Consider the following 26760-nt stretch of genomic DNA (forward strand, 5'->3'; position numbering starts at 1 on the left):
GCTATGGGGTATCGTCTCAGTTGTGCGACTGGATTCGGGATTTCCTGTCAGGAAGGTCGCAGTTCGTAGTAATAGACGGCAAATCATCGAGTAAAACTGAAGTGATATCAGGTGTTCCCCAGGGAAGCGTCCTGGGACCTCTACTGTTCCTGATCTATATAAATGACCTCGGTGACAATCTGAGCAGTTCTCTTAGATTGTTCGCAGATGATGCTGTAATTTACCATCTAGTAAGGTCATCCGAAAAGCAGTATCAGCTGCAAAGCGATTTAGAAAAGATTGCTGTATGGTGTGTCAGGTGGCAGTTGACGCTAAATAACGAAAAGTGTGAGATGATCCACATGAGTTCCAAAAGAAATCCGTTGGAATTCGATTACTCGATAAATAGTACAATTCTCAAGGCTGTCAATTCAACTAAGTACCTGGGTGTTAAAATTACGAACAACTTCAGTTGGAAGGACCACATAGATAATATTGTCGGGAAGGCGAGCCAAAGGTTGCGTTTCATTGGCAGGACACTTAGAAGATGCAACAAGTCCACTAAAGAGACAGCTTACGCTACACTCGTTCGTCCTCTGTTAGAATATTGCTGCGCGGTGTGGGATCCTTACCAGGTGGGATTGACGGAGGATATCGAAAGGGTGCAAAAAAGGGCAGCTCGTTTTGTATTATCGCGTTATAGGGGAGAGAGTGTGGCAGATATGACACACGAGTTGGGATGGAAGTCATTACAGCATAGACGTTTTTCGTCGCGGCGAAACCTTTTTACGAAATTTCAGTCACCAACTTTCTCTTCCGAATGCGAAAATATTTTGTTGAGCCCAACCTACATAGGTAGGAATGATCATCAAAATAAAATAAGAGAAATCAGAGCTCGAACAGAAAGGTTTAGGTGTTCGTTTTTCCCGCTCGCTGTTCGGGAGTGGAATAGTAGAGAGATAGTATGATTGTGGTTCGATGAACCCTCTGCCAAGCACTTAAATGTGAATTGCAGAGTAGTCATGTAGATGTAGATGTAGATAGGTATGTACCCAGTAGAACAATTTGAGATGAGGAAGAACCTCCCAGGTGTACAGCCACCATAAAGAAACTTCTAAAGAAACAAGACTACTGCGTAATAGGTACAAAACAAAGCATGTGTTTGGCAGTCAAGAGAGCAACGCGTGAAGCCTTCAATGACTACGATAGCAGAATATTGTTGAATGACCATTCACAAAACCTAAGGAAGTTCTGGTAGTATGTAAAGGCTATTAGTGGCACCAAACTTGCAGTCCAGTAACTCATGGACAAAATAGGAACTGAAACTGAGAGTAACAAGCAAAATCAGAAATGCTTAACTCTGTTCTCAAAAGTTCCTTTACAAAGGAAAACCCAGGAGTACTGCCCCAATTTAATCCTCATACCACTGAAAAGAAGAGTGAAATATATGTTAGTGTCAGTGATGCTGAGAAACAGCTGAAATCGCTAAAATGGAACAAACCCCAGAGCCCGGTAGAATCCCTATCAGGTTCTACACGCAATCTGTGGCTGAGTTTGCCCCTCTGTTAACTATAATCTATAATAGATTCTTTGAACAAAACACAGCACCCAGGAGTTGGCAGAAAGCACAGGTCACACCTGTCTACAAGAAGAGTAGCAGAAGTGATCCACAAAACTGCCATCCAATATCCTGGACATCGATTTGTTGTAGAACCTTAGGACATATTCCAAACTCAAATATAATGAAGTATCTCAAATAGAATGACCTCCTCCATGCCAACCAGCATGGATTTTTAAAACATAGATCATGTGAGACCTAACTCGCACTTTGCTCGCATGACACCTTGAAAGCCATGGATTGAGGCAATAAGGTAAATACAGTATTTTTTGATTTCCAAAAAGTGTTTGACTCAGTACCACACCTACACTTACTATCAAAAATACAAATGTATGAGGTATCAAACGAAATTTGTTACTGGACTGAGGATTTTTTGGTAGTGAGGCCGCAGCATGTTATCTTGGACAGAGAGTAACTTTGGGCATACTCCAGGGAAGTGTGTTGGGTCGTTTTCTGTTCATGTAGTGTATTAATGACCTTATGGACAATATTAATAGTAACTTCAGATATTTCGCAGATGATGCAGTCATCTACAATGGAGTATAGTCTGAACGAAGCTGTACAAATATTGTCAGACAGTGATAAAATTTCAAAGTGGTACAAAGACTGGATTTAAATGTACAAGAATATAAAATTGTGGATTTCACAAAATAGAAAAAAATGTATCATTCTATGAACATAATACCAGTGAGTCACAGCTGGAATCTGTAAACTCATGCAAATATCTTAGTAGAGACATGAAATGGAACGACCACTCAGGTTCAGTCGTGAGTTAAGCAAGTAGCAGGCTTCGGTTTATTGGTGGAATACACGGAAAATGAAATCAGTCTAAAAAGGAGATCACTTACAAATTACTTGTGCGACCAGTCCTAGAATATTTCTCAAGTGTGTGAGGCCCGTACCACGTATGACCAGCAATGGTAGCACAAATTATCATAGGTGTGTTTGACCCATGAGAGAGTGGCACAGAGATGTTGAAGGAACTGACCAAGCAGACTCTTGAAGACAGATGGAAACTGTCCCGAGAAAGTCTACTAACAGAGTTTCCATAAATGTCTTTAAATGATGACTCTAGGAATATACCACAACCCCCTACATATCACTCCCATAGAGTTTGTGAGGATAAGGTTAGATTAATTACAGCATGCACAGAGGCATTTAAACAATCGTTATTCTTGCGCTCCATATGTGAATGAATCAGCTAAATGGCTATAATGAGTAGTACAATGGGACATACCCTCTGCTACAGAATTAACAATAGTTCGCAGAGTATAGGTATAGATGTAGATCTATACTCCATGTGGAACCTTAGGGTGGGTAGCAGTAGGTAATTTGCATACCACTGTCACTTCCCTCTTTTTCCTCTTCCAGTAGTGACTGTTTCACAAGAACAACAATTGCTGGTAAGTCGTATTTACTAATGAATCTATAACAAAACTTACCAAGCGGGAGAGCGCCGGCAGACAGGCACAATGAACAAAACACACAAACACACACACAGAATTACTAGCTTTCGCAACCGATGGTTGCTTCTTCAGGAAGGAGAGGGAAAGACGAAAGGAAGTGGGTTTTAAGGGAGAGGGTAAGGAGTCAAGGAGTCATATCAATCCCGGGAGCGGAAAGACTTCCCTTAGGGGGAAAAAAAGGACAGGTGTACACTCGCACGCGCGCACACACACACACACACACACACACACACACACACACACACACATATCCATCCGCACATACACAGACACAAGCAGACATATTTAAAGGCAAAGAGTAAGGACAGAGATGTCAGTCGAGGCAGAAGTACAGAGGCAAAGAGGTTGTTGAAAGACAGGTGAGGTATGAGCGGCGGCAACTTGAAATTAGCGGAGGTTGAGGCCTGGCGGATATCGAGAAGAGAGGATATACTGAAGGGCGAGTTCCCATCTCCGGAGTTAGGATAGGTTGGTGTTGGTGGGAAGTGTCCAGATAACTCGGACGGTGTAACACTGTGCCAAGATGTGCTGGCCGTGCACCAAGGCATGTTTAGCCACAGGGTGATCCTCATTACCAACAAACACTGTCTGCCTGTGTCCATTCATGCGAATGGACAGTTTGTTGCTGGTCATTCCCACATAGAAAGCGTCACAGTGCAGGCAGGTCAGTTGGTAAATCACGTGGGTGCTTTCACACGTGGCTCTCCCTTTGATCGTGTACACCTTCCGGGTTACAGGACTGGAGTAGGTGGTGGTGGGAGGGTGCATATGACAGGTTTTACACCGGGGGCGGTTGCAAGGGTAGGAGCCAGAGGGTGGGGAAGGTGGTTTGGGGATTTCATAGGGATGAACCAAGAGGTTACGAAGGTTAGGTGGACGGCGGAAAGACACTCTTGGTGGAGTGGGGAGGATTTCATGAAGGATGGATCTCATTTCGGGGCAGGATTTTAGGAAGTCGTATCCCTGCTGGAGAGCCACATTCAAGGTCTGATCCAGTCCCAGGAAGTATTCTGTCACAAGTGGGGCACTTTTGGGGTTCTTCTGTGAGAGGTTATGGGTTTGAGGGAATGAGGAATGGCTCTGGTTATCCGCTTCTGTACCAGGTCGGGAGGGTAGTTGCGGGATGCGAAAGCTGTTTTCAGGTTGTTCGTGTAATGGTCGAGGGATTCAGGACTGGAGCAGATTCGTTTGCCACGAAGGCCTAGGCTGTAGGGAAGGGACCGTTTGATATGGAATGGGTGGCAGCTGTCATAATGGAGGTACTGTTGCTTGTTGGTGGGTTTGATGTGGACAGATGTGTGAAGCTGGCCATTGGACAGATGGAGGTCAACGTCTAGGAAAGTGGCATGGGATTTGGAGTAGGACCAGGTGAATCTGATGGAACCAAAGGAGTTGAGGTTGGAGAGGAAATTCTGGAGTTGTTCTTCACTGTGAGTCCAGATCATGAAGATGTCATAAATAAATCTGTACCAAACTTTGGGTTGGCAGGCTTGGGTAACCAAGAAGGCTTCCTCTAAGCGACCCATAAATAGGTTGGCATACGAGGGGGCCATCCTGGTACCCATGGCTGTGCCCTTTAATTGTTGGTATGTCTGGCCTTCAAAAGTGAAGAAGTTGTGGGTCAGGATGAAGCTGGCTAAGGTGACGAGGAAAGAGGTTTTAGGTAGGGTGAGAGGTGCTCCATTGCAGCGAGGCCCTGGATGTGCGGGATATTCGTGTATAGGGAAGTGGCATCAATGGTTACAAGGATGATTTCCGGGGGTAACAGACTGGGTACGGATTCCAGGCGTTCGAGAAAGTGGTTGGTGTCTTTGATGAAGGATGGGAGACTGCATGTAATGGGTTGAAGGTGTTGATCTACGTAGGCAGAGATACATTCTGTGGGGGCTTGGTAACCAGCTACAATGGGTCGGCCAGGATGTTTGGGTTTGTGAATTTTAGGAAGTAGGTAGAAGGTAGGAGTGCGAGGTGTCGGTGGGGTCAGGAGTTTGATGGAGTCAGGTGAAAGGTTTTGTAGGGGGCCTAAGGTTCTGAGGATTCCTTGAAGCTCCGCCTGGACATCAGGAATGGGATTACCTTGGCAAACTTTGTATGTAGAGTTGTCTGAAAGCTGACACAGTCCCTCAGCCACATACTCCCGACGATCAAGTACCACGGTCATGGAACCCTTGTCAGCCGGAAGAATGATGATGGCTCGGTCAGCTTTCAGATGACGGATAGCCTGGGCTTCGGCTGTGGTGATGTTGGGAGTAGGATCAAGGTTTTTCAAGAAAGAGTGAGAGGCAAAGCTGGAAGTGAGAAATTCCTGGAAGGTTTGGAGAGGTTCCAGTCCTGAATCCCTCGACCATTACACCAACAACCTGAAAACAGCTTTCGCATCCCGCAACTACCCTCCCGACCTGGTACAGAAGCAGATAACCAGAGCCACTTCCTCATCCCCTCAAACCCAGAACCTCTCACAGAAGAACCCCAAAAGTGCCCCACTTGTGACAGAATACTTCCCGGGACTGGATCAGACCTTGAATGTGGCTCTCCAGCAGGGATACGACTTCCTAAAATCCTGCCCCGAAATGAGATCCATCCTTCATGAAATCCTCCCCACTCCACCAAGAGTGTCTTTCCGCCGTCCACCTAACCTTCGTAACCTCTTGGTTCATCCCTATGAAATCCCCAAACCACCTTCCCTACCCTCTGGTTCCTACCCTTGCAACCGCCCCCGGTGTAAAACCTGTCATATGCACCCTCCCACCACCACCTACTCCAGTCCTGTAACCCGGAAGGTGTACACGATCAAAGGGAGAGCCACGTGTGAAAGCACCCACGTGATTTACCAACTGACCTGCCTGCACTGTGACGCTTTCTATGTGGGAATGACCAGCAACAAACTGTCCATTCGCATGAATGGACACAGGCAGACAGTGTTTGTTGGTAATGAGGATCACCCTGTGGCTAAACATGCCTTGGTGCACGGCCAGCACATCTTGGCACAGTGTTACACCGTCCGAGTTATCTGGACACTTCCCACCAACACCAACCTATCCGAACTCCGGAGATGGGAACTCGCCCTTCAGTATATCCTCTCTTCTCAATATCCGCCAGGCCTCAACCTCCGCTAATTTCAAGTTGACGCAGCTCATACCTCACCTGTCTTTCAACAACCTCTTTGCCTCTGTACTTCCGCCTCGACTGACATCTCTGCCGTTACTCTTTGCCTTTAAATATGTCTGCTTGTGTCTGTGTATGTGCGGATGGATATGTGTGTGTGTGTGTGTGTGTGTGTGTGCGAGTGTACACTTGTCCTTTTTTTCCCCCTAAGGGAAATCTTTCCGCTCCCAGGATTGGAATGACTCCTTGACTCCTTACCCTCTCCCTTAAAACCCACTTCCTTTCGTCTTTCCCTCTCCTTCCTGAAGAAGCAACCATCGGTTGCGAAAGCTAGTAATTCTGGGTGTGTGTTTGTGTGTTTTGTTCATTGTGCCTGTCTGCCGGCGCTTTCCCGCTTGGTAAGTCTTGGAATCTTTGCTTTTAATATATTTTTCCCATGTGGAAGTTTCTTTCTATTTTATGAACCTATAACAAGCTGCACTCCTCTTCTTTGGAATCTTATCTGGTACAGATCCCAGACTGATGAGCAATATTCAAGTACTGGGTGAACAATGGTTTTGTAAGCTCCTTCCTTTGTCGATGGACTACATTTCCTGAATTTTATCCCAATCAATCTATGTCTGCCATCTGCCTTACCTGAGACTAGTTTTAAGTGATCATTAGACTTTAAAACACTACATACACCTACTCCTATTATATTTCAAGGATGTGCCTGCCTTCATGATTGTGCAATCATACAATAATGAGTATTTCTCTTAATTCATCTTTTGTTCTCACTCTGTTCATCATCATCTTTGAACTGAAGCTGGTACAATGCTTACCAATGCACTATTTTTGACCTCCTACTTCTTCATTTTTATCTCCCCATGTCCGCACAACAGGTCGGTTTCTCTTGAGCTGAGGTCGGAGTGATCTGCTCCTCCCTTCTAAACCTATCGCTCTTTCCTCCTTGAGAAAAAACTAATATTTCTGAAAGCTAGGCAATAGTCATTTTCTACTTCTAAATGTGTCTACTGGAAATTATCGCTCTGTTCATCCAAGAGAACAAGAAAGCAGTAGGTTTCTCAATGGGGAATATTTTGTTGAAAAGCAGAAGTAATGTCAACTGCAAAACTGAGTGTCCACTTACAACCCAGATTTGGAGATATTAAAAGAACTTACCCGAGGATCACACATTTGACTGCAGTGGGCATATATAGCACGTGCCCTGTCAATCTCACCCAATTTGGTTTCCATTTCAGCAAATCTAAGACACATTTCTCGAGAATTTTCTTCATTCAGAACTTCAATTGCCTTCTCGTATATCTGTCTTGTTTTAGGAACACCATAGATTTCTGCAGCCTTCTTGATGTAAATATTAAATACCTAAAAAAGAAATAACACTGAGTTATTGTACTGTTCTTTCATTTTATCAAATGAAACAATGATAAAAAAATTTGAATTTACTTCAAACATTTCTTCTGGTAGAACTGCCTTTGTTGCTCTTTCATAAACTGCCATTGCATGTCTTGCCATACCATGTTCTTCTTCCAACTTGGCATACAAAAGATACAAAGCTGTAAGAAAAGAAGAGAAAATGATTATTTTGAAAAATTGTACTGAATTGTTAATTGTATTTTTGGTTATTAATATTATTAAATAGAAATACACAAATGCTAAATAATATAATACAATTCTCCAGCCCTAAAAAGGTTATTTGTAGAAATAAGTCCTTTTACCGTGATACAGTGAGGAGACTGATCTCTGTGGGTACAAGCCCATCAAAATGCTAATGAAACATGGATGATGTGGTGATGTAGCTCCTGCTTGCATCATCTTGCCTGATCACCCCCCCCCCCCCCCCCCCCCCCCGCCTGCATCTACACCCTGCATCTTCTTCCTGTCTTCTCATTCTTATATACTTTATTATTAAAGGCCTGAGCTACCTAACAAAACAATCACATCATACATTAACTTTTTTACAACCACAGCACAGTTTTCTACGAATGCACGACCAAAATCAACCAGACAACAATTTGAACACCAACTTCCAAATTATGGTCAAAAACAAGTTTGATCATCCAGTTGCAGAATATATCGCTCAAACACGGAGATGAACTTTAGCGGTGACTTGGTGTCTTACTAACAAGGAATCCTATGATTGAGGGGTCACAAAAGGCAAATTACGTTCATGGCATTTGATGCCCCAAATGCCACCACGCAACCACAATATTGGCTGCAAATGAAAACAGAGGGGGGGATTGGAGGTATCCAATGGTGAGCACAGCAGGAGGCTACAGAGTGTAGTTGAAATGCTTAGTGCTACAGTGCTAGTGGTGTTGATACACAGCAGAGCAATGGCAATCATAAACAAAGTAAGCATTACATTATACCTACATCAGTTGCTGGATTGACATTTTGTCAGAAAGGAACCCAAGGAATTTTTAATGGTGAAAAAGTACAAGCAGCTGAAATATTAACATTTCTGTACGATAAGTCAGTGCAATGTGTGGTGTTGCATGCACTCGACTGTGCGGCCAATGCACATGAGAAGTACTATTACGACGATACCTGTTTCACAAGTGAAAGTGATATTGAAACAGGTGTCGAGCTGTGTAGTTCATCATCCTTGTCAGACAGGGAGCCACAAATCCTGTCTCCAGTGAAACAGAAAGGACAATTGTTGTTCAATGACTGGGTAATAAAAAAGTAACATACATGGAAGATCATCCACAGCACAGTAAATAAACAATTATGAACAGATTTCGAATAAGTCCACAGTAATATGACCATGCAATGAATAAGAAAAACTACACATATTCAAGGGAGGACAAGGCACACTTGATAAAATCAGTGTTTTAGTGTTTCAAGCATGCTTGATACAATTTACAGGATATACATGATAGTGACCTACTACATTTTGTATATCAAATTGCGTGCCACATACATTACAGTGATTACACTTATAAATTTATTATTATTAAATAAACAGATGTGAGTTAGTAATTCCTATCCACCACCTTTTCCATATTACTATAATAGAAATTCTTCCATGGAATGTGAGTTGTAAAGGAGAAACTTTTTCAGTTTGTTTTCAAATTTTGCTTTGCTGTCTGTCTTTATGTTGCAGGGTAAGTGATCAAAAATTTTAGTTGCAGCATTGTGCACCTCTTTTTGTGCTAAAGATAATCTTAATGTGGAGCAATGAGTCACAACAAATAAAATATTCTGAGTCTTTACGCCGTGGTTGAATGTATTTCACATTAAAACTCAACGTTTCGTCCCATCTGTGCAGAACATTTTAAAGGGGGATCATAGCTTCTGTGAGTGTACTATTCACAACCTGTCTGGTTACTGACTGCAGCAAAATTCCTTTTATGCATGCTCCTGCATTGTGATACGATGTCATATGCTATAAATACCTGAATACAGCTGGCTGTTGTTTTCTGCCATCGTCTACTGCCGCTGTCACCTCATGGCGGTAGACACACATCTTCTTAGGTATCAGTCTCCAGACGTCATTCAATTTCACACCCTCCTACTTTTTATTGAAACTCCTGAGGTATTCAACAATTTCTGTGGACTCTCTGTATAGTCTTTCATATTACCTGCTTGTAGTTGCAAGTTCTTGAGTCCTATCAAACTGAATGTCGTGGTCTCCTAGCTGCAAAGCAATGGCTGATCTGTCAGTTTCCTCCCTTCTACAGTTGCCCTTGTGCTCTTCTAGTCGCTTCTTGAACATTGTTTTTGTTGTACCCATGCACATCTCCCCACAACTACACGGAATATTATAAATACTTGCTTTTTCCAGCAGTTTGTGAGCAACCTGGGCCAATCTTAAGTGACCTTGTATCTTCCAGGTGGGTTTGTAGAGTACTGTGACGTTCCATTTTTTCAAGATTATTCCTATGTGGTCAGTAACATCCTTAACGAAAGATAGGAAAATGTACAATTTCACAGGCACCTATGTCTTCTCATGATTTTTGTGCGACAGTCTTTGCGCTTTTTTTATCTCACAGCCGAATAACCATTCTCAAGCAATGCATTGGTGAGGTGTTTTAATTTCGTGTCAAGTGTCAAGCAGCTTCAGTTCGCAGATATACCTTGCTCTGTCCCCCAACATTTTTATGATGCCTTGCTATTGTCGTGGTTTGAATCCAAGTGTAGGTAATGGTCAACCTGCATGAGTTTTCAGTAAACTGTGTGGCCTAACCTACCATATTATTTCTTGAAAACTAACACATCAACAAAATTTAATCTTCCACTCGCCTCCTTCTCCATGGTAAACTGAACATTTAGATTAAAGTTGTTGAAGTGTTTGTGAAAATGACCTTGTTTCTCTTTCATGCCTCCACGAAAGAAATATTTCACCTACATAGCGCAACCAAATATTCATTTTTTTGTTTAGCTGTTTTCAATGCCTGCCCCTCAATTATTTACATTATGATTTTTCTATTTGGGCTTAAGGTGCTTCCCAAAACCAACCCATCCATCTGTTCATAGAACTCATCATTCCATTTGAAATTTATGGCTGTGAGGCAATATTTATGCATTTTTGTGATAGTGAGAGGAAAAATCTGATTCAGCAGTTGCAACACCTTATTGAGGAGAACTATATTAAATTATGATAACACATCAAAATTAACTAATATGTCCTTCGACTGGACCACTATGCTATTTAATTTACTAATAAAATGTGCCAAATTCTTGACATAGGAGTCTGGTTGGCACCCATATGATTCCAATAATGTTGTCAAGGGCATTGAATTGTTGGGTGAATCGATAGTACTCAGTATAAGTCTCAAAGGAGCATGTTCTTTATGCCAATTCGGCAAACCATACAGTCTTGGTTGTAGCATAGCTAAATTGAACAGACTTTTCTGAATGCTCTGCTTAACAGTGTTTTTTATCAACTGTGTAACACCTCTAAGAACACTGTCAGTGGGGCCTTTACTCAGTTTCCTATACATCTGCAGATCTAATAAGTTGTTAATCTTACTACTATATTTGACAACATAATGTAATAAATAATAGGTAAAAAATCTACCCACCAAGCGACATCAGGAGAACACACATATAAAAAATGGACCAGACAGGGCAACCGGTGCAGTCTCCAACAGTCAGTCTTCCCTTATCACCCCGTCTGTTAAATCTCGCTGACCCGGGGTTCTGGGTGACTTTTCAAACTCTACCTGTTTTCCTAAACCTCACCCTCCAAAAGCTTGTCTACATAAAACCTTTTTTTATATGTGTGTTATCCTACTACTGTTTGGTGAGCAAATTTTTTATGTATCGAATTACATTATATTGTCAAAAATTGATTATTTTCTTTGTTTACTATAGTGGTTGGTCACATTCAAAACAGCTGTTGCATTTCCCTTGTCAGCAGGAAGACTGATAATGCTATCATCATCATTCAGGTGTTTTACAGCATTCCTCTAACCCACAGCTAAATTACTTTTTACAGGCTTTGTGTAAACCAATACACTTACAGCTTCTATATGGATTTCTTCAGCTGTAACTGTGTTTACACTACTTCTACACTGGCTATTATTTACTTCGAGGGCACAACTCATGGACTAATGGCAAAATTTCCACTCCTGCCACGCACAGATCTCTCATCATCAGATAACGAATGTCCAGATAAATTAATATGCATGTGGGAAGTGCCTAAATGGTGGATCATCAGATTAGGTTGCAAGTTATCAGATTTCCTCTTCGGTCTACATTATGAAAGGATAGATCTCTACTCACAATATAGCGAAAATATTGAGTTGTAGACAGGCACAACAAAGAGACTACTAAACATGTAAGCTTTCAGCCAGAAGGCTTCTTCTGAAATAGACAACATGCACACACATTTCACACAAATGCAGCTCACACACAGAAATTACCACTGTCTCTTGCTGGCAGGGCCAGACTGTGAGCAACTGCGCATGACGGGTGAAGTAATCTCGGTGGTGGGGGCAGCTTGGGTGGGGAGTGGGAAAGAGAGCAGGATATGGGTGAGGGACAGTAAAGTGCAGTTTGTGGGAGTGTGGGGCTAAGCCTTTAGTAGAAAGGTTCATGACTAAATTATCAGTCCTTTACAAAGTCCTTTCCTTTTGTCCGATCCCCAAATTCAATCAAGCTTGACTTGTCAAAGACCTTCCCTCCTTTTTGTCGTTCCTACAGTGGAAACACTTTTTTTCCAACAACCCTACCAATCAGACTCAATCTAAGACCAATGTTGAACCCTGCCTACACAGTTCACTCTTCCTTCCAATGATGATCCACCCCCACTGCCCCCAAATCACACCCTCATAACTTTCCAGAATTTCTTAAACTCGAAGCTTGCCTCACCATCATTACCCAAATCCTTTAACATGAAAGCTAACCTCACATCTGCAGCAAGAACTGCAATCCATCACCTAAAATCTGGTCCTGACCCTATTATGCTACCTCCAGACAGGACAAAGGCTCCGCCACTGTTGTTTTGAACTGCAAGGATTACCTAGCAAAGTTTTCTGCCAGCCGTCAGATTCATTCACCTACAAATCCTGCGACAGTGAGCCCATTCCAAAAATATAGCAAGATCTCCAGTCTCTCCTCACATCATTAGGTCCCTCCCAGAACCTCTGACCAGAGTCTGTCTCTCTCATCACCCCTAACACTACCCACAATTCTACCTTCTACATGCTTCCTTAAGTCCATAAACCTGATGCCCCATTGTGGCCAGTTACTGTTCTGCTACTGAAAGAACCTCTGCTCTTATCAACCAACACCTTCGGCCTACCACACACAACCTACCCTTCTATTTACAAGACACCAACCATTTCCTCCAGTAACTCTCCACAGTTCCTGCCTTTACTACACAGTGCCCTGGCCATCACTATTGGGCCACTTCCCTTTACACTAACATCCCTAATTCCCATAGCCTAGCCACTACTAAACGCTACCTTTCCCAATGCCCTGTGGATTCCAAACCTACGACCTCCTTCCTGGACCATGATCAACTACATCTACATGCACAATTATTTCTCCTTTGAAGGCATCACCAACAAACAAATCTGTGATATGGCAATGAGCACAAGGATGGCAACATTGTACGTCAACCTAGTCATGAGCCATCTATAGGAATTCTTCGTAAGCACCCAGAATGGTTCAGATTCACTGACGACATCTTTGTGATCTGGACTGAATGTTAGGACACCCTATCCACATTCCTCCAGAAACTCAACAACTTCTCCCCCATTCACCTCACCTGGCCCTCCTCAGCCCAACAAGCCATCTTTCTTGAGGTTGACCTCCAATTCAAAGATGGCTACATCAGTACATCTGTCCATATCATATCTACCAACAACCAGTAATACCTCCACTTTGACAGCTGCCACCCATTCCATACCAAGAAGTCCCTTCCACACAGCTTAGCAACCCATGGCCATCGCATCTATAGTGATGAGCAGTCCCTCTCGAAATATACCGAGGGTCTCACTGAGACTTACACAGACCATAATTACCCTCCTAACCTTATACAAAAACAATTTCCCATGCATTTCTCTCTAGTCATACACCACCTCCCAAACTCCCACTGCCTGGCCAAAGTGAGCATTCCACCGTAACTCAGTACCACCCATGACTGGAGCAACTGAATCACATTCTCTACCACAATTTTGACTGCCTCTCATCATGCACCAAAATGAGGAAAGTCTTACCTACTATCCTCTCCACCCCTCCCACATTGGTATTACACTACCCACTGAACCTACACAATATTCCGGTCCACCCCTAAACAACCCCTTCTTCTGACCCCTTGTCTCATGGCTCTGGCTTATATCCCTGTAAAAGACCTAGATGCAAGACCTGCCCCATACATCCTCCTACCACCACCACCTACTCTAGACCAGTCACAAGCATCACCGATCCCATCAAAGGCAGAGCTACCTATGAAACCAGTCAAGCTGCAACCACCGTGCTTCATTGTAAGTGGGAATGATTACCAACAAGCTGTCTGTCCGCTTGAATGGCCTCTGACAAACTGTGACCAAGAAACAGCTGGACCACCCAGTTGCTGAACGCACTGCCCAACATAACATTCTTCATTTTAATGACTGCTTCAAAGGATGTGCCACGTGGATTCTTCCTACCAACATAGCTTTTCTAAATTGCGTAGGTGGGAACTCTCTCTGCAATATATACTATGTTCCTGTAACCCTCTCTGGCCTTAACATTCGTTACTCATTGTCCTTCACCCACCTATTTCCTTTCGTGTTCCCACTCCACAACCTTCTATTACACAAGCACATCCACAGTCTTTTTGCTTTCCTTCTTTTCCCCCCCTCCCCCATTTAACCTCCTGACTGAATCTAGCTGCCTGCCCTCTCTTCACCTCGTCCCTGCATGCTCCCACATTTTACCGCCCCCCTATGCTCTCTCTCCCCCTCCCCACCCCAGCTAAACCTTACCACTCAGATTCCTTCTCCCATTGCGTGCAGCTGCTCATAGACTGGCCCTGGCAGCCAGAGACAGTGGCCATGTGTGTGTGAGCTGCGTTTGCATGAACGTGTGTGTATATGTTGACTATTTCGGATGAAGGCCTTTTGGCCAAAAGGTTATGTGTTTAGTAGTCTTTTTGTTGTGCCTGACTGCAGATCAATATTTCCGGTATATGGTGAGTAGCAACCTAACGTTTCCATAATATTGTCATTATCCCATCTCTGATTTTCCATTGTTTGATTTGCTTTTCTGTCTAATAGACCATGTGAACATATGCTTCCTAATGGTATTCTATCCCAGTCACCACTACACAATTTATTATTGTTGTTGTTGTGGTCTTCAGTCCTGAGACTGGTTTTTTGCAGCTCTCGATGCTACTCTATCCTGTGCAAGCTTCTTCATCTCCCAGTACCTACTGCAACCTACATCCTTCTAAATCTGCTTGGTGTATTCATCTCTTGGTCTCCCTCTATGATTTTTACCCTCCACGCTGCCCTCCAATACTAAATTGGTGATTCCCTTGATGCCTCAGAACATGTCCTACCAACCGACACCTTCTTCTAGCCAAGTTGTGCCACAAACTTCTCTTCCCCCCAATCCTATTCAACACCTCCTCATTAGTTATGTGATCTACCCATCTAATCTCCAGCATTCTTCTGTAGCACCACATTTCGAAAGCTTTTATTCTCTTCTTGTCCAAACTATTTATCGTCCATGTTTCACTTCCATACATGGCTACACTCCATACAAAAACTTTCAGAAACGACTTCCTGATACATAAATCTATATTCGATGTTAACAAATTTCTCTTTTTCAGGAAAGCTTTCCTTGCCATTGCCAGTCTACATTTTATATCCTCTCTACTTTGACCATCATCAGTTATTTTGCTCCCCAAATAGCAAAACTCCTTTACTACTTTAAGTGTCTCATTTCCTAATCTAATTCCCTCAGCATTACCAGATTTTGCTTTTGTTGATGTTCATCTTATATCCTCCCTTCAAGACACTATCCATTCCGTTCAACTGCTCTTCCAAGTCCTTTGCTGTCGCTGACAGAATTACAATGTCATCGGCGAACCTCAAAGTTTTTATTTCTTCTCCATGGATTTTAATACCTACTCCGAATTTCTCTTCTGTTTCCTTTACTGCTTGCTCAATATACAGATTGAATAACATCGGGGAGAGACTACAACCCTGTCTCACTCCCTTCCCAACCACTGCTTCCCTTTCATGCCCCTCAACTCTTACAACTGCCATTTGGTTTCTGTACAAATTGTAAATAGCCTTTCGCTCCCTGTATTTTACCCCTGCCACCTTCAGAATTTGAAAGAGAGTATTCCAGTCAACATTGTCAAAAGCTTTCTCTAAGTCTACAAATGCTAGAAATGTAGGTTTGCCTTTCCTTAATCTAGCTTCTAAGATAAGCCGTAGGGTCAGTATTGCCTCACGTGTTCCAATATTTCTATAGAATCCGAACTGATCTTCCCCAAGGTCAGCTTCTACTAATTTTTCCATTCGTCTGTAAAGATTTCGCGTTAGTATTTTGCAGCCATGACTTATTAAACTGATAGTTCGGTAATTTTCAGATCTGTCAACACCTGCTTTCTTTGGGATTGGGATTATTATATTCTTCTTGAAGTCTGAGGGTATTTCGCCTGCCTCATACATCTTGCTCACCAGATGGTAGAGTTTTGTCAGGACTGGCTCTCCCAAGGCCATCAGTAGTTCCAATTGAATGTTGTCTACTCCCGGGGCCTTGTTTCGACTCAGGTCTTTCAGTGCTCTGTCGAACTCTTCACGCAGTATCATATCTCCCATTTTATCTTCATCTACATCCTCTTCCATTTCCATAATATTGTCCTCAAGTACATCGCCCTTGTATAGGCCCTCTATATACTCCTTCCACCTTTCTGCTTTCCCTTCTTTGCTTAGAACTGGGTTTCCATCTGAGCTCTTTATATTCATACAAGTGGCTCTCTTTTCTCCAAAGGTCTCTTTAATTTTCCTGTAGGCAGTATCTGTCTTACCCCTAGTGACATATGCCTCTACATCCTTTCATTTAACCTCTAGCCATCCCTGATAAGCCATTTTGCACTTCCTGTCAATCTCATTTTTGAGACGTTTGTATTCCTTTTTGCCTGCTTCATTTACTGCATTTTTATATTTTCTCCTTTCATCAATTAAATTCAATATTTCTTCTGTTACCCAAGGATTTCTACTAGCCCTCGTCTTTTTACCTACTTGATCCTCTGCTGCCTTCACTACTTCATCCCTCAAAGCTACCCATTCTTCTTCTACTGTATTTCTTTCTCCCATTCCTGTCAATTGTTTCCTTATGCTCTCCCTGAAACTCTGTACAACCTCTAGTTTCGTCAGTTTATCCATGTCCCATCTCCTTAAATTCCCACCTTCTTGCAGTTTCTTCAGTTTTAATTTACAGTTCATAACCAATAGATTGTGGTCAGAGTCCACATCTGCCCCTGGAAATGTCTTACAATTTAAAAGCTGGTTTCTAAATCTCTGTCTTGCCATTATTTAATCTATCTGATATCTTTTAGTTTCTCAAGGGTTCTTACATGTATACAACCTTCCTTCATGATTCTTGAACGAAGTGTTAGCTATGATTAAGTTATGCTCTGCACAAAATTCTACCAGGCGGCTTCCTCTTTCATTCTTACCCCCAATCCATATTCACCTACTACATTCCCTTCTCTCTCTTTTGCTACTACCGAATTCCAGTCACCCATGACTATTAAATTTTCTTCTCCCTTCGCTATCTGAATAATTTCTTTTATTTCATCATAAAATTCTACAATTTCTTCGTCATCTGCAGAGCTAATTGGCATATAAACTTGTACTACTGTAGTAGGCGTGGGCTTCGTGTCTATCTTGGCCACAATAAGACGTTCACTATGCTGTTTGTAGTAGCTTACCCGTACTCCTATTTTTTTATTCATTATTAAACCTACTCCTGCATTACCCCTATTTGACTTTGTATTTATAACTCTGTATTCGCCTGACCAAAAGTCTTGTTCCTCCTGCCACTGAACTTCACTAATTCCCACTATATCTAAGTTTAACCTATTCATTTCCCTTTTTAAATTTTCTAACCTACCTGCCCGATTAAGGGATCTGACATTACACGCTCCGATCCATAGAATGCCAGTTTTCTTTCTCCCGATAACGACGTCCTCTTGAGTAGTCCCTGCCCGGAGATCCGAATGGGGGACTATTTTACCTCCGGAATATTTTACCCAAGAGGATGCCATCATCATTAACCATACAGTAAAGCTGCATGCCCTCAGGAAAAATTATGGCTGTAGTTTCCCCTTGCTTTCAACCGTTTGCAGTACCAGCACAGCAAGGCCATGTTGGTTAATGTTACAAGGCCAGATCAGTCAATCATTCAGACTGTTGCCCCTGCAACTACTGAAAAGACAGCTGCCTCTCTTCAGGAACCACGCATTTGTTTGGCCTCTCCACAGATACCCCTCCATTGTGGTTGCACCTACGGTACGGCTATCTGTATCGCTGGGGGACGCAAGCCTCCCCACCAACGGCAAGGTCCATGGTTCATGGACTGACGGTAATAAAGACAGATATTAACTTACAGTCTGTGCTTGCCAGTGCAGTAGGTCAGTTGAATCTGTTCTCCTAATGAGACCTCTTCCATCCATTTGAAAATACACTATGTCTTGGCTGGGCTGCATAGTCACTTAATCCTCACCTGATAATAAGAGAGCTGTGCTTGTCAGGGACAGAAATTTTGCCATTAGTCCATGAGTTGTGCTCACTGAGGAAATAACAGCCAGTGTAGAAGCAGGTGTTTGTAGTGAAGAAATCCATGTAGGGGCTGTAAGTGTATCAGTTTGTGCAACGTCTCTAACAAGTAGTTTAACTGTGGGTGAGAGGAGTGCCATAAAACACCTGAATAAGGATGATAGGATTATCATTCTCCCCACTGACAAGGGAAATGTGACAGTTGTTTTGAATAATCCCGACTATTATAGTAGGACTAACAACTTATTAGGTCTGCAGACATACAGCAAACTGAGTAAAGGCCCAACCAATAAAGTTCTTGCAGTTGTTACATGGTTCATAAAAAAAGTTCTCTATTGAACAGAGCGTTCAGAAAAGTCAGTTCAATACAGTTGTGATGCCACCAAGACTTCATGGCTTGTTGAAGGGGCATAAAGAACATGTTCCTCTGAGACCTATAGTGAGTGCCACTGGTTCATCCACCCATTCGATTGCCAAGTTCTCAAAAATATTATTACGCCAACAATCCTGTTAGAGGGACATTTGCAATTGAGCATTATAATAGAGATTTAGAATACGGCTTCAGGTGTTAGGGTTTTGTTTTTCAATGCTTAGACCACTACCGGATTCAGGTATTACATGCTCATCATGAGGTGTGATAAATTTGTGCGCTCAGGATCACAGCACAAAATTACCACACCTGATGATAGGCATGTAATATCAAAAACTGGTTGTGGTCTAAACACTAAAAATAAACAGCACTTCAACTCAGATAATGTAAGTTTAGTTTACTGTTGTTTCATTAAACTAAGATTAAAGTGTGATATTGCTAAGATATATTTGCATAAAGAAAGCTATTCTTTATGTGTGTACAAAGTACTTCAGGCACCAGCAGTCGTGTTATGAATAACGGTGTGCCTGCTCAAGGGTTAAATGGCATACTGGTCCATCTGGAGGACATATCATATCTGATGTGGTACTGCTATTTACTACTGTTCTGCTCAATGAGGTGCTGCAACAGCTGAATTCGACTTTCCCTACCAATATCGCAGAGCTGTTAAATATTGGCTCACATATTTCAAATGGAGCAATGAGTTCCATGAACAGATGGATGGCTTAGCTATGGGACGCCTCTTAAGCCCAGTTATAGTGAAATTCTTCATGGAAAAATTAGAGTACCAGGCACTGGTAACTGTCAACAAAAAATAAAATATTTGGTTCCATTACTTGGATGATACATATGTTTTGTGGAGGCATGGAAGAGAGGAACTGGGTCATTCTTACAAGCATCTCAATGGGCTTAATTCAAAGATTCCTGTCTTTCATTAAGGAGTTTATTAGCTACATAGGAAAAAATTTTGAAAAGTGGAACATAACAGTACTCTACAAAACCCACCTGGAAGATACAGGAGTACCTAAAATTGGCCAAGGATGCTCACAAACCACTGAAAAAAGCTGGTATTTATAATATTACATGTAGTTTTGGGGGAATGCACATGAGAGCTACAAAAAGAACAGTCAAGAAATGACTAGAAGAGTGCAAAGGCAACTGTAGAATTACAGTGTTAAGAACATCGCTTGGATTGATTACAATACTAGTGCCATCTGCAAAAATAACTAATTCTGCTTGCGATGAAAGATCATTTACATGTATGAGGGATAATGGTGGACGTAAGGCCGAGTCTTGGGGAACTCCATATGTGATTTCTCCCCAGTCAGAGGAATCTCTCCTGATTACATTGGTTGAATTACTAAGTACAACTTTTGCACTATTTTGGTTATATGCAATTGGTTGGCCTTACCATCAGTTCCATTAAAACATCAGTTTATTGGGAGGATATTGTAGTACACACAGTCAAATACGCTAGGCATGTCACAGAAAATACCAACCGGTGCTATTTTGTTATTTAATACTTGTAAAATTTTGCTTTTTGTAATGTAATTATGAATATTCTTCTTTTGCTGTCAAGACTGTTTGCTAGAGGATTGACATACAGATTATGAGGAGGAAAGTTGTAGGTATTGAGAATTAATGCATTTTGCAAACAATGAGAAAACATTTGATATCTTAGTTCAGAAGGATTTAAAGCCAAATGAATCGATTTTAAATAAATGAACAGCACTTCTGAAATTGAAGACAAATGGTTCAAAGATAAAAGAGAGGATACAGAACACTAAACTGATTCAAGCTGGCATATTACTCTGGTAAAAGTACTGGTAACTGTTCAAAGTACAACAGCTACTAATGAAAATAATGCAACATTTCTGAGCTGTAAAAAAGGTGTTCACAAATGCCTAATAGTTACTTGGCATTGGCTGTAAACTGGAAAATGGGGGTCAGAACCTTCAACATTGATTTCACTAGGAGTGGAGCAATGTGTTACTTTTGACAAAGAGGGAGCAACAAATAGATTAAGGTGTCACGCAAGGAACATATTAGGAGGATTTAGAAAATTTTAAATAGTATATTACAACTGGGAAATCAAAACTGATGCCTGTCAAATTCATCTTAAGTGTTTTGTTGTTGCACCTGTAATTTGAAGTACCCACAAACAGATATAACACCAGAAACATTTCCAAGCAACAATGACCATTCAGTATATGATCAAGATTTAAAGTTTGTGATACTATAACCAAATATGACAAAAAAACAGTTTAATTACCTTTTGCAAATTTTGCAGGGCAGTTTTCAAGGCACTGTTCAAACAAATCTCTTGCCCGTTCGAGTTTGGCACCTCCATAGCGTTTCAAAAACTTTGTGAGGTATGTATTCCATATGTCATATACATTCGGCCATTTGAACAATGCAATGCCTTTTTCATATGCCTACAAAATAAAAAGACAAAGTTATTATTCAGTGCAGGCTTCCTCTGATGATGTCTCCAGCCCTGGAAGATAAACATTAACCAGTACCCATAAAATAAAAATCACCGAAGAAAGGTTATTCTGTGCCACAAATAATTTCACAGATTTATTACTAAGTGATGCCATAACAAAAGCACATTTTTCACATAAACTACAGAATTATAATGTGCTTCTTAACTTCAGAAATTAAATTTCATATCTTGTCTTCCAAGTGATGGCCAGAATAATAGTTGACATGCTACAAATTTCAGAAATATTTTTTTTAACAATGTAGCATAACTAACAGACTAGTCATTTTTGATGTTTTGTCGTTGACGTAAGCTACATTGTAAGTGAATTCATGCTGATGCCAAGCTCTTTGGTGGTGTAACAGTTCATTAAAATGAGGGCAGAACTGAAAGACCTGGACAAAGAGAAGTTGACAGGAAGTGAAAAAACTATAGAGGTGATAACTGGGCTTGATCCAGAGAGAGGAAAAAAAAAGAGCACATGCAAAGCATAACGATACAGACAATAAACACTGGATTAGAGGAACATATTTTGTTACAAGAGAAAGAAAATTCAAGGTAAAAGATTTATTGTGCAGTAAAATATAGCAAAGATTCACAGAAAAATAAAGAGGAGGGATATGTTGAGTGAGATGTCTTAGGCAGGGGGAGGTTATCAGAAAAGTAACTGAACAGTAAACTTTATCTTAAGTTGTCAATTATTTTCTGTACGGATTCACTAACCACATTAACATGTAGATCTATTCATTGATCAGAGATCATAAACAGGAGAGACATATCAATGTAAAGTTGATTGCAGCTTGAAAAAAATAATGAAGTTTTCATTCTGCAATAGCAAGTGCATTATAATGAAACAAAGCTCATGTTTGCCAATGCAGTTGTGTGTCAGGATTAGATCAAGCTAATTAATGACAGTAAACGCAGGAAATAGGAAAAGAAAGTAGAGGGAGCCAGTTATAGGAGCAAGCCTTTGCAACTGTTCAAAATCTCTTACTGAATTTTATCCATAAGAGAAATCTTAATTATAATCTAGTGCATGCATTCTTTCAGTCATCCTTCTGCATCTTTCAGTGTTTCATACATTTCTTACCTCCATGCTTTCCAGAACTGTTTCTTTCTTTACATTAAATACTTTGCAACAAAATCCTGTGACTTGCTTCACTGCTAAATATTATGTTGTCTTACTTTACTTCCTGAGTATAAGTTATACACACATAAAAGATACTGTTTTAGAATGTACAGTTTTTATTTTGTTACTCTAATGCAACTAAAGTGAAAATTCTGTCATCCAACAGAAATCTACTCACCCTGAAAGCTTCCTCAAAATATTTGTGTTCTTCTAGGAACAGTCCATAATTTATTATTATCTGAGGAGTTGCAATCTTTAAATCGATGATACGGTCATAAACAGCTTTACAAGACTGAAAAATATATGAAGACAATTTCAGCTTAGATATATTGGCAGTTACCTAATACATGATAATTAGCAAAATAAAGAATTAAAAATACAGAACAATGTAGGAAATTCCATTGGCATAATATAAAATCAAAGACACATGCCCATCTTAATACACTATTCAAGTGAAAAAGGTCTATTAACTTTGCTATTCCCCATTTTAACAATCTTAATAAACTTTACTTATGCCAGGTTCCAAGCCAGTAGTATAATTTTATTTCACTATCAAGCTAATACTCCCATTAACAACTAATAGCTATTCCCATTGCCAGATACTATATGACAGTGTGATGATTCACTGTAATGTCCATGCAGTACTATTGCTAATTTTACCAATTCAGCCATATTTCAGTGATCACCTTGTGTATATTTTGCTCTTGTTGGCCAGTGTATGGTTAGTAGTAAATTTGACATTATACTGCAATTAAAATAACTTTGTTTCTAACTGATGGCAGAGTTGGGGACAGCATGTCAGATGCTTTCATGGTTGGCAGTTATGCACATGTGTATGTCAAACACCCCCCCCCTCCCCCCCCCCCCCCCACACACACACAGAGCTGCGTGCAGAATGAACAAAAGCAAAACATGTAGTGCACTCCACACAGCAGCAGACAACACTGCAACAGGCAGTGTACTAAAATTTCTCAGTTGTATAAATCAAACAATGGAAAATTCAGGATGGAATAATGACAAAGTCAGTTGTATAAATGCATTTTATCCTTGAAGACAGTGAAGCAGAATTACTTATTACAATTTTATTTTTATTATTGACACCACCGTGAGAGTTATAGCATATAGGCTGCTATGACAATTTTATGTTTCTTGATGATGATAATGTTTATTCTTATTATTTTTATCAAAACTGGTAGAAAGTAAAGGTCTGTTTTCAGACCAACTTTGTTCAGTTATTCACAGTAAATATGAGGCATTAGATTCACATTACTGAACATTTCAAGATATTTATATCAATTTGAATACAAATTCTTCCATAAATCAATACAGGCTGCTTATATACAAATTTGAATCAATTTACACTGTCTACTGTGCACTCACTTTCACCGTCTACTGCAGATTCTCTTAGAATTACCTGAAATAATAAGTTTCTCAACATTATGTTTGATTACACATTCATTTTTCAATGCTTTCATTATGACTGCTTCACAAAATTATGCTCATTTACTGGCAACGCTTGACTTCCTTTCAAATTAGGTCATTTATCCTAAATTGATTTTTTTCACTTCTCTGCAACATATTACTGAACTGTAGGCTCTGTGGTATTAAAATGACAGTAATATAGCAGCTATCTCAAAACTGTAGCTCATTTTTGTTTTTTAACCTGTCCGTTTACGTCTCATTAAGGTGATGGAGGTTTAGTCTGAGCCATGAGACTTAAGCAATTCAGTCTTTCTAAAGTCATTTGGTACAGAAATATATTCTCTGCTTTAGCAATTCAATAACGTCCTGTTTTCTGGAGGTATTATGTCAAGGCATTTCTGACGGCATTTCGTCAAGAACCATTAAACAGTAAAAGATACTGTCCTCAATGCATCTGCATAAGGAGAATCTGTGTACTGTTTATTCTGGTCCACAGTGCAGTTTCTCCATGTTTTTGTAATAAGGTTTTCATTTACACACGTTTCATCTGCTTTTCCTTTATTATTATTACTATTTTTTAAATCTTTATCTAGCTATCAGCAACCACTCCCCAATCCTATCTTCCACTTCCATTACCTCCTTACCCCAGTCAAGCTGCAGAGCCTACTCAGCCCGTACTGTAGTGTTTCGAGAATTTGATGATGATTGACCCATAGACTTTGACTTGCAGGTATGTCAATCACTAATTTATTTTAATCAAAGTATAGTTAAAAGTGATAACAACATGAAAAGGACAGATTCGACTTATGACATAAAGAAAGCACTGAGTCACAGACAGGCATAATGGAAAAAAAAATTGCTAAACATTTAAGCTTTCTGACAGAAAAGTCATTCTTCCGAAATAGAAATCAAACACACATTCACAAAACCAACGTTTGGACACCCGGAGACAGTGACCATGTGTGTGTAAGTTGCACTTACACGAATGTGTGTGAGTTTCTATTTTGGATTAAGGTCTTATTTGTCTAAAAGCTTATGTGGTGAGTTGCAATCTATCCTTTTCATATTGGCACTATTGTATCCTCAACTTCCCATTATACTTAAAAGTGACCTTTTCATTAGTGACTATACTAAAAATTTGTTCTATTTGTCTCAACTTTTACATTGCTGGCTCAAGAAGAGATGCTGTCTATAAATACATGTCTATATGCATGCATGCCATAAGAAATAAATTTAATTGTTATTACTTAACTTTTGCATACAATTCACTGTAACAACAACCATGATGAAATAATTCTTCTGAACAACTGTTTCTATGCAAAAAAAAAAAAGGATGATTGTAGATTTACCTTGAAAGTACCAAAACTCTCTTCCAAATCTGCATACATGGACCACACTTTCAGGGATTTATACAACCGCATTTGAACAGCTTCTGATTCATCATGATAGGCAACCTTCCTGGGAGGCATCACAGTTGCTTTCTGCATTAATTTCAGTGCTTCCTCAAAATTTCTGAAAGACAAAATTGGAAATATTTTAGTTCTGGTATGAGTGTTTCAACGAATTTGGCAATCTGTTTATAGGCCACCTTGAGGAATCCATTCCAGCTATTCAGTTTAACTTAATCCAGATTTACTGATGGCATCTTCACATTTTGTTTCATTGGCTCTTTACTCCACAAACTAACATCTACTTCTACATCTATTTCACCTGGTTCTTCTCAACCCCACAAGCTACTTATCATACTTTCATGCCAGTTGTACCCTTCCAAATGGCTCCTTAAACACCTTTGACCTCCATTCTGACAGTTGTCATTTATTCTACAACAAAAAGTTTCTCACTTTCCAGAGCCTTTACAAACAAACAATATCCTATCCAGACAGTCAAGAAAGAGATTCACATGACATTTATACCTGTGATACCAACAGACAAATTGCCTCTGTGAACCAAGTACAGACTAGTGCTCCCATTATAAACCCATTGCTTATAAACTGAACCTTTTGCCTGGGCTTTAGCTACCTTTTATCTTGCTATTTTTGTTTGCTTATTTCCAGTCTCAAATGCCATTGGGCTATTACTTGACAGAAGAGCAAGAGAAATAGGAAGATAAAAATAGATTATGCCGATTAGTTCTTTATCAACAGCTAAAACAAGGACTAAGGCACAGCTATCGATAAAAATGGTGGAAAACAAGGGAAAATGTTAAATATCAAGCTACTGGATATCTATGGTGAGGAAGAAGCACATAGGAATTTTTTAAAAAAAATATTTATCTACAGGCAGTAAAAGGAGAATTCTGTAACTGTTAATTTAGAACAAAGAAGGAAAAGGCTCAAGTAATGCAGCAGAAGAAGTAAATCCAAAAGAAAGTTTGGAAAAAAATTCCCTTCTATTCCCTTCTATTTTAATTTTACTCTGTCAACCCTACTCTGATTTTTCCGTGCTTCAGCAAATGATAAACAGGCAAAACTACTTCAACATGTTAGAATAAAAGTTAAAACATTTTGAACTGATAATAGGACCACGTAGAGAAGCTAATGTAAGATACAAAGAAAAGGAAAAACACAAATTGTTTACCATGCCATTTCCTTGGTCAATTATAGCACATTCAATGATGACAACATAACATTCAGTTCAATCTTGACAACAGTGACAATGAATATTATTTAGGAATAAAGGAAAATCCAGGATGGAATGTAACAATATTATGAAAAGAAAAGTTGCCACTCACCATGTAGCGGAGATGCTGAGTCACAGATAGGCACAACAAAAAAACTGTCACAAATAAATCTTTCGGCTAGTAAGGCCTTCATCAAAAATAGATGTCAGACACACACACACACACACACACACACACACACACACACACACACACACACACACACACACACACGTACGTGCAAATGCAACTCACCCACACATGATTGCAGTCTCTGGCAACTGAGGCCACAATGCA

General features: G+C 40.4%; 1 protein-coding gene across 1 annotated transcript in view; it reads right to left on the reverse strand.

Annotated features, from left to right (window-relative positions):
• LOC126271995 (pre-mRNA-splicing factor syf1 homolog) overlaps positions 1–26760 on the reverse strand; it is a 118667-nt gene that overhangs the window by 19398 nt on the left and 72509 nt on the right. Inside the window, exons 11-15 of the mRNA XM_049974478.1 lie at positions 25154–25316; positions 22561–22674; positions 21044–21206; positions 7615–7724; positions 7330–7533 (exon numbers count right to left, since the gene is read on the reverse strand). Coding sequence (XP_049830435.1) covers positions 7330–7533; positions 7615–7724; positions 21044–21206; positions 22561–22674; positions 25154–25316 — 754 coding nt within the window. The remainder of the gene's footprint in view (positions 1–7329; positions 7534–7614; positions 7725–21043; positions 21207–22560; positions 22675–25153; positions 25317–26760) is intronic.

This window comes from Schistocerca gregaria, chromosome 5, assembly GCF_023897955.1.
Source record: "Schistocerca gregaria isolate iqSchGreg1 chromosome 5, iqSchGreg1.2, whole genome shotgun sequence".
NCBI classification, from domain to species: Eukaryota; Metazoa; Arthropoda; class Insecta; order Orthoptera; family Acrididae; genus Schistocerca; species Schistocerca gregaria.